This window comes from Spinacia oleracea, chromosome 2 (assembly GCF_020520425.1).
Source record: "Spinacia oleracea cultivar Varoflay chromosome 2, BTI_SOV_V1, whole genome shotgun sequence".
Lineage (NCBI taxonomy): Eukaryota > Viridiplantae > Streptophyta > Magnoliopsida > Caryophyllales > Amaranthaceae > Spinacia > Spinacia oleracea.
This window is the reverse complement of record NC_079488.1, coordinates 51,063,977-51,079,606: the sequence shown is the minus strand read 5'-3', so window position 1 is coordinate 51,079,606 and position 15,630 is coordinate 51,063,977. Positions and strand designations below refer to the sequence as shown.

Genomic DNA, 15,630 nt, shown 5'->3' with positions numbered 1-15,630 from the left:
CTCATTTAGTTACTTTAGTTAGACAATTTCTAATAATTACAAAACTAACAATCCTCAAAAAAAATGTAACATGTTGACAGGATACTTGGGGCAACATTGATCATAGCGGGATTATACCAAGTGTTGTGGGGTAAGAGTGAGGAGGCAAAGTTCGCCAAGGCTGCAATTCAGTTTCTAGCAGAACACGGAAACAGATCAACAAGCCAAGCAAAGTCCCTTATCCAACCACTCCTTTTCTCTTGAAACATCAATGGTAATACTCGTATTTTCGGTCATTACTTGTACTCATGACTCCAATTTCATTCATGAGATCTAATGGAATTGAAATGTGATATTTGGTCCTTATACTCATTACTACTGTTGCAGTGGTTCTTGAGAGAATCAAGTCACCCTATGCGTCCAAGCCAATACAAGCATAATCTTTGGAGAGTGAGCGTGTTGGCATGGAGTATGACTGTGCTTTCAGTACAGACTCATCCTTGCTGGAAAACAGTTCTAATACTTCCTTTTACACTGAAGCCCTACCACTTATGGCCAGTAGCTGACATGACAGTTTAAGGTACTTCTTGATCACTGCATCTTAATTCTATCTTACTTTCTGCAAAAGTTGCATTTTTTACGATTCTTTGATAGGAGAACATTGTTTGGATTTCATTAGCTGCACCTGTCTTGTACTTCGTATAAAAAGAATGATAAACTGAATTGTGTTTTTTGCTTATCTTTGAGAATCTGGTGATGTTATTTGTGTCTCTTTGTATTGGTGGGAATAGATCTGAATTGGATTCACTAAGAAGTTAGTTATGTTGGGTTTCAATGGTTTACTTTAAACAGATCTGCAAATCCTTCTCATCATACATTCTTGAAATCAATAGGCCATAATTAATCTTGCGTACAGCCAAGAGAAATGTGATATTTGGTTATTACTAGTACTCGTTACTGCTATTTCGTTAAAGTGGTCTAACAGAAATGCGATTTTTTTTAGCCTAGGTACCTTTGTTTTTGCAATATATACCATGAATGAAGTGATATGAGATTATGAGTTATCCCAGAGTATCATGTCTCGTGTCACATGCAAATAATATTGCTATTCCACTCAATGTGTTTTACCTTATTTTACCAAGGAAGGTTCTATGTTCCAGACTATTTTGATATGCTTGTGAGGGGGTCGAAAAAGCACGAAGCTAATGCGTGACCTCGTCCCTCGTGGGTGTGACGATTCTTTTTATTCAATCAAGTGTAATTGGATTTCCTGTGAGTTTACACCCAATTGACTAGTAATATAGGAGTCGCCATTCAGTTTTTAACGACAATGAGAAAAACTGACAAAACCCGGTTATCGTGACATAAAGGGAGTGCAATTATGTTTGACCACGACGGCCGTAGGTTCCCTTGTGATCCCTGGTGGTGGGGATCGCTCAACGTACACCCGCAGGGTAGAGATTGGGGTTCGGGGGACTGTAACTACCGAGAGGAGTACTCGCTCTTCGATAACTCCAGAGGCAGGATATCCTTACTAGCTCAGCATAAATAATTGAAGGGACATGCGTTAACTATTAAACTAATCTGAGTTGATTTTAGCAATATGCAACATATAATACTAGATCGATCGCGATTATCTTATTTAAGTAGCATTAAGGGACCTAGCATGATGATCCAATTTCCCAAAAATATTATATTTGTTAGGCGTGATAGAACAATCAGATTTAGTTAGTTTAACAGTTCATAAAAAGGGCTAGGAAACCAATTAAATCATAGAAAAGGGACACATTACGACGCACCCTTGAGAGGTGCGTCACGGTTCTCAGAAAACTAACCACTTTGACTTTGCTATTTCTCCTTTTTATTTAACGAATCTCAAATTATGGGACAGGATACGTTCTGTTCGATTTATGGATCGATTGCGATAGAACGTGTGAACAATTTCGCAGCGTGAGGCTTAGGCTAGGGTTTGGAGTCAATACTCAGAATATGAATTGTGTGTTGTGATTTCACGTCGAACTTGGGCTATATTTATAGAAAAGAGTTTGTGGAAAGATAGAATTGCAGAGCTCTAATCCACAAAGAATTGGAAAAAAACACGTACCCAGGTAATTCCAGCGCCCAGGCCTGGGCGCCGAAGATCTCGGCGCCCAGAGCCATGCGTTGAAAATAGGGTCTGGGCTGTTTTCTTAGTCAGATTCGGATTCCTGAAATCCGTAGTGTTTGAGATTTGATCGAGTCTTTCAGTGCGTATCAATTTCATGACGGAATGCGTCTGGGCCCGTTACGAACTCTAGGCTCGTTAGGATTTTAATTAATACGTAACTCTTATTTCCGAATCATCTTAGGAATAGGATTCTTGCAGTTTTCTACCTCATTTAGGATTTATGTTGGAATGCAACACCTAATTCTGACAGGTTTCTATCTTTTATGACTTTCCACCTTTAGAAGCTACCCTTTACGGCAGTTACTATTTTTAGCAGGTTTCCATAAATAGCAGGTTTCTATAAATAGCAGGTTTCGGGTGAAACGTGAAGGTTGATTGAGATTCGTTATTTTATAGGAGATGCGTTGTCAAGTGGAGATTTATGTTTTCATCATCGAACCTTTCCCATTCGGGAATGGGGACAAAAGTCGGTGTCTACAGTTAGCCCCCACTTTGACTGAGTCTTGGAGTAAGACAATGGTCAAAGTATTAGACGGAGTGCGTCACACAAGCCATGGTGACCTGTTTTTTGCGAGGGTCTCACGAGCCCCCGAGTGATAACATTTGACTTAAGGGTCATCACTTTGAAGTGTCGATATATCCCTCACGTGTCATTGGGATTTGTCAACTGATAGTATAGAAACTTCCTCACTTTGTCATTGGAAGGATCTAAAGGTGCGTAGAAACTCCCTCACTTTGTCATTGGGAGTAGCTACAGATGTTTTTACGGCAGTTACTATTTTTAGCAGGTTTCCATAAATAGCAGGTTTCTATAAATAGCAGGTTTCGGGTGAAACGTGAAGGTTGATTGAGATTCGTTATTTTATAGGAGATGCGTTGTCAAGTGGAGATTTATGTTTTCATCATCGAACCTTTCCCTTTCGGGAATGGGGACAAAAGTCGGTGTCTACAGTTAGCCCCCACTTTGACTGAGTCTTGGAGTAAGACAATGGTCAAAGTATTAGACGGAGTGCGTCACACAAGCCATGGTGACCTGTTTTTTGCGAGGGTCTCACGAGCCCCCGAGTGATAACATTTGACTTAAGGGTCATCACTTTGAAGTGTCGATATATCCCTCACGTGTCATTGGGATTTGTCAACTGATAGTATAGAAACTTCCTCACTTTGTCATTGGAAGGATCTAAAGGTGCGTAGAAACTCCCTCACTTTGTCATTGGGAGTAGCTACAGATGTTTTTACGGCAGTTACTATTTTTAGCAGGTTTCCATAAATAGCAGGTTTCTATAAATAGCAGGTTTCGGGTGAAACGTGAAGGTTGATTGAGATTCGTTATTTTATAGGAGATGCGTTGTCAAGTGGAGATTTATGTTTTCATCATCGAACCTTTCCCATTCGGGAATGGGGACAAAAGTCGGTGTCTACAGTTAGCCCCCACTTTGACTGAGTCTTGGAGTAAGACAATGGTCAAAGTATTAGACGGAGTGCGTCACACAAGCCATGGTGACCTGTTTTTTGCGAGGGTCTCACGAGCCCCCGAGTGATAACATTTGACTTAAGGGTCATCACTTTGAAGTGTCGATATATCCCTCACGTGTCATTGGGATTTGTCAACTGATAGTATAGAAACTTCCTCACTTTGTCATTGGAAGGATCTAAAGGTGCGTAGAAACTCCCTCACTTTGTCATTGGGAGTAGCTACAGATGTTTTTACGGCAGTTACTATTTTTAGCAGGTTTCCATAAATAGCAGGTTTCTATAAATAGCAGGTTTCGGGTGAAACGTGAAGGTTGATTGAGATTCGTTATTTTATAGGAGATGCGTTGTCAAGTGGAGATTTATGTTTTCATCATCGAACCTTTCCCTTTCGGGAATGGGGACAAAAGTCGGTGTCTACAGTTAGCCCCCACTTTGACTGAGTCTTGGAGTAAGACAATGGTCAAAGTATTAGACGGAGTGCGTCACACAAGCCATGGTGACCTGTTTTTTGCGAGGGTCTCACGAGCCCCCGAGTGATAACATTTGACTTAAGGGTCATCACTTTGAAGTGTCGATATATCCCTCACGTGTCATTGGGATTTGTCAACTGATAGTATAGAAACTTCCTCACTTTGTCATTGGAAGGATCTAAAGGTGCGTAGAAACTCCCTCACTTTGTCATTGGGAGTAGCTACAGATGTTTTTAAATCAAAGCTGTAAAATGTAATTGGGCCTGGCCAAGCCCAATCACGAGGTAAAAATGTTTTTAAAGATTCTCATTTTTAGGGTTAGCTAAACGAGAAAACCCCCTTGTTTTTATGGGACGTAAAACGAAGGAAAATCCAGCACATCGTTCTTTTTTTGGAAAAAACGGAAAACCAATCTTTAAATTTTTTTGTGGAAAAAGGAAAGCTACTCACATCGTTCTTTTTTGGAAAAACGAAAAACCAAAAGCTACTCACATCGTTTTTGGGAAAAACGGAAAACCAAAAAGCTACTCACATCGTTTTTAGAAAAAACGAAAAACCAAAAAGAGTTATCGCTGCAGCGACTAAGGACCTGCGCGGTTAGTGACGCAGACCCCGCCGGCTAAAGATGGCGAGCCTGTCCGCTAAGGGTGGACACCCCGTCCGATAGAAGTGGACGAATCTGTTTCGAAATTTGTTTGTGTTTATTTTTTGAAAATAAGGACCTACGTGGTTTGCGCCGTAGACCTCACCGGCTGAAGATGGCGAGCCTATTTCATTTTTGTTTTTGAAGATTCTATTTTTCGAAAACTGAGGACCTGCACGACTAGTGACGCAGACCCTGCCCGCTGCGGGTGGGCGAGCCCTGTCCGCTGAGGGTGGACGCCCCTGAATTCGTTTTTCAATTTGGGACTCACGTGGTTCGTGACGCGATCCTGCCCACTAAGATGGGCAAGTTTCCTACTTTTTTTCGTGATTTCTTTTTTTTGAGAATTTCTTTTATTCATTCTTGCAAGAGCGAATTCTTTCGAGGGATGCTCGGATTTAGTTGTAACCTGAACGTGGGTTGACAACGGGTTTAGACGGACCTTTGTCTTGCGACCGTCTTCTTTCGTGGTTTTGAGCTAGTCTTTACGGCTCGATTTTTGCCACTACTTGGTCTTTGATCAAAGGACCATGCACAAGTGTCAATGACGACCTTTCTCTGAGGTCGAACCTGCTTTTTTTTTTCGAGATATCCAAACATGAGATGGTGTATGGCGTAGTCCGGGAATGTGATTTTGATTGTGCGCTCCTTGTTGGAGTATATTTTTTCGCGAGCCCCCAAGCACTGGGGCTCGTCGGTCCTTTTTCGCATCTTGTAATCATGTTTGGGGTCATGCTCGTATGTGCGAGCGACCTTTTATAGTAGTGTGCTACTTTAGCGAAGCCGTGGAGTGCGACTTCAGTTTTCAGGCGACATCCGGTTTTAGCTTGGCCCAGATTAATCCTTTGACAGACAAACATTTTTTATTTGGGAAACCAATGACTTAACGACACACATTTTTGGTGTTTCGAAAGAATGACCATGATATTTATTTTGATTTGAAAAGTGTACATAAGCATTTTCTGAGACAAGTCTAAGTTTCGACCAAGTTTTAATGTTTATTTTTGCTTATTTGGGAGCTAAAGGTGCTTTTGGGCTTGATCCTACTTGCAATAGGGCCTCGTGTTTAGCAACACGGTTTTAAGTCCTTTCATGTTCCGCGTTTTGTGAAATCTGGGCCTTGGGCTGCATTTCCAACGCCCAAGGCTAGGCGTTAAACATTTCGGCGCCCAGCCATGGGCGCTGGAAGTCTTTTCCTGGTGATATTTGACTTTCGGATTTCTTAACACGTTTCCGAATGGGATCAGGATGTCACTGGGTGCTTTCAGCTATATATAGGGGCTAGATACGTCCCTATTTTCCACCACTCTCAATTTCTTTCTCTCTTTTTTGCTGTGTTTTAATTACTCATTGCTTTTGCCATGTCGATCCCTACTTTCTCACTCCAACGGACTGTTAGGCGTTGGCTACGGGCCCTTACTCCCACAGAAAAGGCTTTGTTAAAAGAATACCACTTAGAGGCACTTTTAGGCTTACAACAAATTAATATTGATTATAACTTTCTGCATGCTGCCCTAAGCTTTTGGGACTCCGATCATCATGTTTTTGCCTTTCGGGGCAACGAAATATGTCCTTTGCCAGATGAATTTGCTGCGATCCTTGGTTATCCTACTAATGCTACTCCTGCTACCCCTGGCACTATTGAAGAGGGTAAAACAACCATAGGGGCTTTCCTAGGACTAGATGATAACATGTTTGCTGAAATTGTGGTAGGTGACGAGGTTAACTTGGCAAAACTTGTAAAACTTCACTTTAGGCCTAGTAAGAATATGACCGAACAGAAATTGAATATTCGAGCCCTTGTATTTTGCTTGTTGAATCACTATTTGCTGTCGAATAACAATGGCGCGTTCCGTGACATAAGGTTGATCCCCTTGATTAGCCAGATGGAGAGTTGCTATTCTATTATGCCGTTGGTTGTTGCCGAGACTTTGCTGAGTGCGGATGAGCTGAAGAAGGATGCCAAATCTGAACATTTTAAGGGAAGCCCCCTTTTACTGCAGGTAATCGATACGTATACACGTTTTTTTTGCGTACACAATGAGTTTCAGCGCCCAGGGTTGGGCGCTGGAATTTTCGGCGCCTGGTCCTGGGCGTTGAAACTGCGCCCCAGGAACCGTTTCCTTTTATTATTATTTTTTTATCGTGCCCGTTTTTTGCAGATTTGGCTCGTGGAACGGCTTAGACTTTTGGAAGCTCCTGCCGATCCTAAACATTATCGCCCTATAGCCTTGGGTAACCGAAAATACTTGCACCAAGGCCAGGACGAGGCCGAATGGACCTCCTTTTTTACTTATGGCATTTGTTCTATTAAGTGGGTGGTACCATGGTGGGGTTTGATTAACAATGACAGGGGGTTCTGATGTATCGGTTTATGTTTCTTTGTTGGGGCTATCTCGTCCCATTTATATTTTCCCTTACCGAGTCATGCGTCAATATGTTTTAAGGCAGATTATCCCTTTTTCTGATACGGTACCACCTAAGGTAGCGTCCTTTTCACAAGCACGGGTTCTAGCGTGGGCTAAGTATTATGATGGTCTCCCGCGTTGGGCCGTAGCTACAAATGGCTTTGTGGGTCTTTCTGAAAACTACAAGTTGTGGATGAGCTCCGATGATAAAGATGTGAGGACCGAGGCTCGTAATGGGGAGCCGGCTGAGCTTTTGATACCTCGTATTCGTGTTAAGTATGAGGGTCCTGATTCTGTCAAACCTCGTACCTATAGTATTAAGACTGTGAAAGCTTGTCCTGATCGAAAGCGAAAGGAAGTTCCTCCCCGTTCCAGTTTCAGGCCTAAAAAGATGCCTAACATGAAGGGGCCTGCTGTTGTTAAAAGAAATGCAAGCTCTCGCGGAGATCATCGCCGGAACAATGTATGGGTTAGGAAGGCTCAGCCGCCTGTAGAAACAGTGGCTAGTCTAGTTGATGATAATAATCCTTCTCCCACCATTGTCTGTGCCCTTGAGGCTGAGCGGGCTATAACTGAGGATGTTTCTGAAGCCTTGGCATCTTTGGAAGTTAGTGTCCAGGAGCCGGTTCTTATGGAGATTGATATTGGGGCAGCGCAGAAGACTGTGGGGGTGGATCCTACGAACATTGCCCTCTACAAGACTTTATTTGATGATCCGGAAGAACTAGAGTAGTGTAGTTCTTGCTAGGGTGTAGGTGCCCTTTATTTATTTCAGTTGTGTTTGTTTTTATTCTTAGCACTTTGTTTTCCTTCTTATTATTTTTTCAATAAAGGCGTATTTTTATCTTTCATTTTCATTTATTTTTGTTTCTCCTCTTTTTTATGTTTTTATATGTCTAACACTTTTTGCACAAATAATATGTTTTTTTATATTGGACCGAATCCTTTGTAAGGATTGCCTACGTATCTTGTCAGAATCAGGTCGCGCGTAGTTCTAGCTTTTAGAATAAGTTCTAGTATGCCGGATTTCGGTAGATATGCCCTGAGGTGGAAGCATATTACTTAATCGGTCAAATGAGTGAAGTATTATCATTATTTTCATCTGCCGTTTTTTGCCGTTTTTCTTATCCTTAGTCCCAACTCCCGAGGGAGCCGAGATTCGTTATGCGGTTCTGCCCGTTCACATTAATATGTTGATTTTCAGGTCGTCCCAACTTGATGGGGAAATAAACGCGGGGTAGGATCGTTTCACCCTTCGGCTATTTTGATTACCTACAAGCACAGTATTTTCTTCACTATCCCCAGCGGAGTCGCCACTGTGAGGGGGTCGAAAAAGCACGAGGCTAATGCGTGACCTCGTCCCTCGTGGGTGTGACGATTCTTTTTATTCAATCAAGTGTAATTGGATTTCCTGTGAGTTTACACCCAATTGACTAGTAATATAGGAGTCGCCATTCAGTTTTTAACGACAATGAGAAAAACTGACAAAACCCGGTTATCGTGACATAAAGGGAGTGCAATTATGTTTGACCACGACGGCCGTAGGTTCCCTTTGAAGGAAATAATGCCCTTGGTCCAAGTATGCATTCAATGATAAGTCTAATAAATGCGGTTCAGTATTAATTAACAAGTTAATAATTCAGTGAGATCAAGTGAGCTGAATGCCTAGCTAGAGGCCGCTTCAGTTCAAGTGGAATTAATGATATTAATCCACAGCTTACTCTTGACTGAACCCGTAGGGTCACACAAATAGTACGTAAACGGATCAAGTATTTAATGGCATTAAATACTCCATCTATGGATATTCGGAATCGACGGATCTTGGTTTCAGTGGGAGCTGAGATCGTCACAGGCAAGAAATGAATACTCCGGAAACGATGATATTGCCGGAAACGGAAATATGGATCGTATCGGAAATATAAATATTATCCAAGTCGTAGATGTTGCCGGAAACGGAAACATGGTACGTATCGGAAAATATTATCGGAAATAGAAATATTGCCGGAATCGGAAATATTGCCGGAAACGGAAATATTGTCTGAATCGGAAATATTATCGGAATCGGAAAATAATTCCGGAAACGGAAATATTAAATATTTGTTCGAAACGGAAATTAATTCCGGAATCGAAAATATTAAATATTGTTCGTATCGGAAATAAATTCCGGAATCGGGAATTTAATCGGAAGCGTATCGTACGAATAAGCATCGGACGAGGCCTGCCGGACGAGGGCCCAGCACGAAGCCAGGCCATCGCCCAGCAAGCCAAGCGCGCCACACGAACAGCCAAGGCCACGCCAGGCCCAGCGCAAGGCCAGTCCCAGCAGGCCGTGGCAGCGCGCACAGCGCGCGCAGCGCGCGCAGCTGCGAGCAGTGGGCTGCGAGCATTGCTGCAGCTCGCGTGGGCTTGTAGCTCGCGTGGGCCGTGCGGCCGTGTGGGCTGTGCGCGGGCATGGCCTGCACGCTTGCGGGTCATGCTCGCGTAAGTGTTTGTGTTCGCATACGAAACCTAAAACGTGCAGAATTCGTTTAATGATTAAATTCCTAATTCTATTTGATAAATTAATTAAATAAGAGTTTTATTATAATTCTAATTTAATTAATTCGTATCCTAATAGGATTCCAATTCTCTTTCCATACCCCTATAAATATGTGGCCTGGGTTCACAATTTATAATGAGTTATTCAAGTATTCAAGGTGAGTTTTTGAGAGAAAAATTCAGTCACACATCTTGCTCAAAAGTGCCGAAAATTTATAGTACCTTAGGGGCGATTCTAGTTGGTCAATCTTAAGGCGGATCCGGACGTGCTGTGGACTATCTACGGAGGGACGACACTTGGAGTCCTAAAGACTTGTTCTTGTTCGGTTCGGGCGCAGCTAGGGAAGGCACGCAACAAAGAGTATGCATCTAAATTATGCTATATGATTATGTGTAAATAATATGTATTCCTGGCTTAATGGTTGTTTCCGCATGATTTATGAATTGTCATATGTATCATAACCTAACAGTGGTATCAGAGCCTCTTATTATTTTCATAATCTAAATTGCATGAACATGGTTAAATATTACAAATTTGCAAGAATTAGAAGGGGTGATTAATTTTCGTAATTGTTAATTAATTGCAAATTGCGTTTATTTAATTATACGTACGCAGTTTTTCGGCAGTTTCTTCGTTACTCATCCAAATCGAGTGATTTTTGTGTCAATTCCGCATGTAAAAGGCATTCTAAAATTTTGACAAAATAGTGTTTTTCGGCCGAACCCAGAATTCCCAAATTCGAAGCCTAACTATGACTTTTCGAAGGTTTTAGTTTTTCGAATGCAAAATTTCGTAAATTTAAGATGTTAAATTAAATATTTGCGATTCTTGTTGATAAATCTTGAATTTTTGATTGACCTACTGTATATGTTTAACAAGTTTGAATGCCTAGCCTTGTTAATTATGCAATCTAATTTGTAATTATGATTAATTAGTTGAAAATTAGAATAATTTAGAGTTAATTTGATTTTCATAATTAATTATAATTTAATTAGAAACCTATGATTAAAAACCACCATAAAAATTGTAAATTTATGATAAATTTTGAATTTTTATGACCTAGGCTTGAATCCATGATAATCGGAAATCAATTGAATAATAAATTTTCGATTTTTTCGCCCTAAAATTATGAAATTAATATTAATTTATTAATTTGTCATTAATTTTAAATATAAATTTTAAATTTTTATGCGATTCGTTCATATAACTTGCACGCACAAAGCAATGGACGCTTCGTGTTACCCTTAAGGGGTGTTGTATAGTGCGGGCATGCGACGACGAGCAAGGGAGCTCGTCGCCCGTGCGGCATGAATGCAATGAGCAAGGGCATGGTGCACGAGCACAAGGCAGCAGCCCTGCCTTGTGTCGTGGGCCACGAGCTATGGACGAATGGGCATGGGCGAAGGCAAGGCACGGCAGTCGCGTGTGGGCAGCAAGCGAGCTGCGCCACAACGCGCACTGCCTCGCGCAAGCGCGCGCAGCCTCGCGCGCAGCGAGCGCAAGCTCGCGTGCCACGAGCGCTGCGCCCAGCGTCGATCGCGCGCAGCGAGCAATTGCTCGCGCACAGCGAGCGATGGCTCGCGCACAGCGAGCGATGGCTCGCGTGCATCGAGCGCTGGAGCGCGCGCAGCAAGCGCTGGCGAGCGCGCACAGCGAGCGATGGCTCGCGTGCATCGAGCGCTGGCGCGCGCGCAGCGAGCACCAACTTGTGCGATGGCTTGCGATGGGTAGATGCAGCAGCTATGCGACGAGCGCATGGGCTGCGCGCACATGGCCAGCGATGGTTGTGTGCGTGTGGCCCGTGGGCGTGCGATGCGTAGGGTGTTTGCGTTGCGATTAGATCGTTTTGAATGTTTAATTTGAAATTTTCAGTTTACGTAATTTTAATTAATTTTAAAATTAATAATTTAAATTATTTTCTTGGATTTTAATTTTGAATATTGTAATTATAATAAATTTTATTTATTCTAATTATTTTACTAAAATTAAAATCATGAATTAATTTAAATACGACTGAAATCAAATTAAAAGTTTTTGGATTCAATTATAAATTTATATGGGCTTTAAATTTTAATTAAATTTGTATGTTTCCGGTTAGACTTGAAATACATTTTTATGTTTAAAATTAGTAAAGCATATGAATTTATTGGTTTAAGTGGGAGCGCTTTTTAGTCATAAACTCTTGATTAGGTCTACGAATCCTTAAGGTTAAAACAACTTGATTAGAATTAATAAGGACTGAATAATTGGTAGATTATTGGTGCCCTTGATTAATTGCTGCAAATGTTTACGTGATGCATAATGTGTTTTACTAACCAGCTATGTGGGTCATTCATGATAATGAATGGGTGAATGGTATATATTGTATATGTACTGTTTTGCAGGTTATGAAGTGACTAGTATGGCCCAAATAGGATAGAAAATATGGTCTGCGTACCATTAATTTGAATGTAATTGGTCTAAAGTACCAAAGTTGTTTTTCAATTCAAATATGGTCTGCGTACCATCAAATAGTTGTAATTAGTTTTAATTATAGCTTATCCTATTTGAAGAAAATGGTGCCTCCCACGGAGATTTTCAAGACGGACTTTGAAGTCAAAGCTTCAAGATGAAGTCGGGCCATACTAGATCACATTTATCTTATGCATGCTTTAAGTTATTTATTGCTTTAAATATGTCTTAATTATGCATAAGATTGTGGCTTGATTATGTTGCATGATTAAGGATTTTAGTTCACTTAAAATCTAACCAACATAGTAAGAGCCTTAAGTTCCAAACTTAAAAATTGAGTTAAAAGGTGCCATGCCAAAATATACACTTGCTTGGATATCCTTTACATCAATCTAGTAATAGTTTTCGCTCAGCGAGGTGTTACTTATTGGTCCTAAAGGGGCAAGGTACACAAATAATTGTGAGTACATGTTAGTTTTGGTGAAACTCAACGATATAAGTAAGGAGTCCTTTTATGTCGTGGCAAAATCGATAGGTTTACCTAATAAGTTCTTAGACGTACCTATCAACGAAGAATAGTTTCTAGACTATTAGCAAAAGGCTTTTTCTTACCTAAGATGTTTTAGGATTAAGTCGACAAACTGTGCTTAGTTCTTCAATGATTTTAGGATCTTGGAATCATTTTATTCACACCTGCCGGAACACATAACTTGAATAAAATGCTTAATAAACATTGAATTATGCATGTATGCTAGAATTTAAGTTTATTAAGAGAAACTGTGAATGGTTATTTATTTGTTTATTCTTTTCAATTGTAGTTTTTAATATGGCAAACAACAATTCATTCAACATTCGATCAATTCTCGAAAAGGAGAAGTTGAACGGGAAAAACTTCCTTGACTGGCAAAGGAACTTGCAAATAGTTCTTATGCAGGAAGAAAAGGAGTATGTCCTAGATGAGGCGATGCCCGAAGCCGCAGGCGACGGGGTCACTCAGGCAGCCCTCAATCGTTGGATTGATGCCAACAAGGATGTGAAATGTCTAATGCTCGCCACCATGAGTGCGGATCTGCAGAAAATGTTCATCAACTCAGATGCTTTCACAATCATCAGTGAGTTGAAGAACATGTTCCAAGATCTGGCTCGAGTCGAAAGATTCGAGACTCATAGGCAAATTCTTGAGACCAAGCTTAAGAAAGGCGAGCCCATAAGTCCACATGTTCTCAAAATGATTGGACTCATTGAGAATATGAGTCGGCTGGATCAGCAATTTTCTTAGGAAATGGCTATAGACACCATCCTCCATTCTCTTCATAGCGGGTATGATCAGTTCAAACTGAACTACAGTATGAATAGTCTGGACAAAACGCTCACTGAGCTTCACGGTATGCTGAAGACCGCTGAAAAGACGCTCAAAAGTGATAAGCAGGATGTGCTTATGGTGCGTGGGGGCAAGTTCAAGAAATCTGGAAAGAAGAGGAATGCTAAGAAAGGTGGCAACAAGGCCAGCCCAACTAAGCAAACTGGCGCCAAATCTGTAAAGAGGAAGGTCAGTCAACCCACTTCTGAATCCGAATGCTTCTACTGCAAGAAGAAGGGGCATTGGAAGAGAGATTGCTTGAAGCTAAAGGAAGATCAGAAGAACGGAACAGTCGTTCCATCTTCAGGTATTTTCGTTATAGACTGTATACTTGCTAATTCAACTTCTTGGGTATTAGATACAGGTTGTGGCTCACACTTATGTTCCAATCCACAGGGACTAAGAAGAAGTAGAAAGTTAAGCAAGGGTGAAGTCGACCTACGAGTGGGAAATGGAGCACGGATTGCTGCATTAGCTGTAGGAACTTACTTTTTGTCATTGCCCTCCGGGCTAGTTTTGGAACTGAAAGAATGTTTCCATGTTCCAAGTCTTACTAAAAACATCATTTCAGTTTCTTGCTTAGATGCTAAGGGATTTTCCTTTTTAATAAAAGACAATAGTTGTTCGTTTTATTTTAAAGAGATGTTTTATGGATCTGCTAGATTAGTCAATGGACTTTATTTATTAGATCACGACAAACAAGTATATAACATAAATACCAAAAAGGCCAAAAAGGATGATTCAGATCTCACCTATCTGTGGCATTGTCGATTAGGCCATATAAACTTGAAACGCTTAGAAAGACTTCAAAAGGAAGGAATTCTAGAACCATTTGACTTAGAGGATTATGGTAAATGCGAATCATGTTTACTTGGAAAAATGACAAAGCAACCTTTCTCTAAAGTTGGAGAAAGAGCAAATGAACTATTGGGTTTAATCCATACAGATGTATGTGGACCAATGAGTACAAATGCTAGAGGTGGTTTCAGCTACTTCATCACTTTCACTGATGACTTCAGTAGATATGGTTATGTCTACCTAATGAAGCATAAGTCTGAATCCTTTGACAAATTCAAGGAATTTCAGAGTGAAGTAGAGAATCAATTAGGCAAGAAGATTAAGGCACTGCGGTCTGATAGAGGCGGTGAATATCTGAGCTATGAATTTGATGACCATCTGAAAGAATGTGGAATTCTATCATAATTGACTCCTCCTGGAACACCACAATGGAACGGTGTGTCGGAACGGAGGAACAGAACCTTGCTAGACATGGTCAGGTCAATGATGGGTCAGGCCGAACTTCCATTAGAATTTTGGGGACATGCACTAAATACAGCTGCACTCACTATAAATAGAGCTCCGTCTAAAGCTGTCGAAAAGACTCCATACGAATTATGGTTTGGAAAGCCTCCAAATGTGTCTTTTCTTAAGATTTGGGGATGTGAAGTATACGTCAAACGATTAATTTCAGACAAACTTCATCCAAAATCTGACAAATGTATCCTTGTGGGCTATCCAAAGGAAACAAAGGGGTATTACTTCTACAATACATCTGAGAACAAGGTGTTTGTTGCTCGAGATGGTGTCTTTTTGGAGAAAGATCACATTTCCAAAATGACAAGTGGGAGAAAAGTAGACCTCGAAGAAATTCGAGTCGAACAACAAACTCTAGAAAATGCTCAAGATAACATTCAGGATGAAACTCAGAGATCTTTAGAAGAATCTGGTGAGAATCATGGTCAATCTAGAAATGTTACCCCGCGTAGATCGCAAAGATATAGATCTCAACCGGAAAGGTACTTAGGTATTTTGACGAACGAGAGCTATGACGTTCTATTACTTGAAAGTGATGAACCTGCAACTTACAAACAAGCTATGACGAGCCCTAGCTCCAAGCAATGGCAAGAAGCCATGCAATCTGAATTAGACTCCATGTCTGAAAACCAAGTATGGGATTTGGTCGATTTGCCAGATGGCTACCAAGCCATTGGAAGCAAATGGGTTTTCAACCTGAAAAAGGACAAGGATGGGAAACTTGAAGTTTTCAAAGCTAGATTGGTTGCAAAAGGTTACAGGCAAGTCCACGGTGTGGATTACGATGGAACCTTTTCACCAGTTGCAATGCTAAAGTCTATTC

The 15,630-nt window shown here is 41.0% G+C and overlaps 1 protein-coding gene across 3 annotated transcripts; it reads left to right on the top strand.

The window, feature by feature from the left end:
- LOC130467853 (uncharacterized) lies at window positions 1–7,994 on the top strand. Of its 3 annotated transcripts, none has more exons than XM_056836799.1 (4): window positions 1–253; window positions 367–559; window positions 6,622–6,738; window positions 6,898–7,994. In XM_056836799.1, exon 4 carries the CDS (start codon window positions 7,082–7,084, stop codon window positions 7,874–7,876), a length of 795 nt encoding a protein of 264 aa, XP_056692777.1. In that variant the 5' UTR covers window positions 1–253; window positions 367–559; window positions 6,622–6,738; window positions 6,898–7,081; the 3' UTR covers window positions 7,877–7,994. The 3 variants fall into 3 exon arrangements, with proteins under 3 accessions (XP_056692777.1, XP_056692779.1, XP_056692778.1); XM_056836801.1 differs by having other exon boundaries at window positions 6,618–6,738; XM_056836800.1 differs by having other exon boundaries at window positions 6,600–6,738.
- Window positions 7,995–15,630: the final 7,636 nt, after the last annotated feature.

Excerpts from the sequence above, each read along its gene's own strand:
- LOC130467853 (XM_056836799.1), top strand. The coding sequence starts at position 7,082 with ATGACAGGGGGTTCTGATGTATCGGTTTATGTTTCTTTGTTGGGGCTA.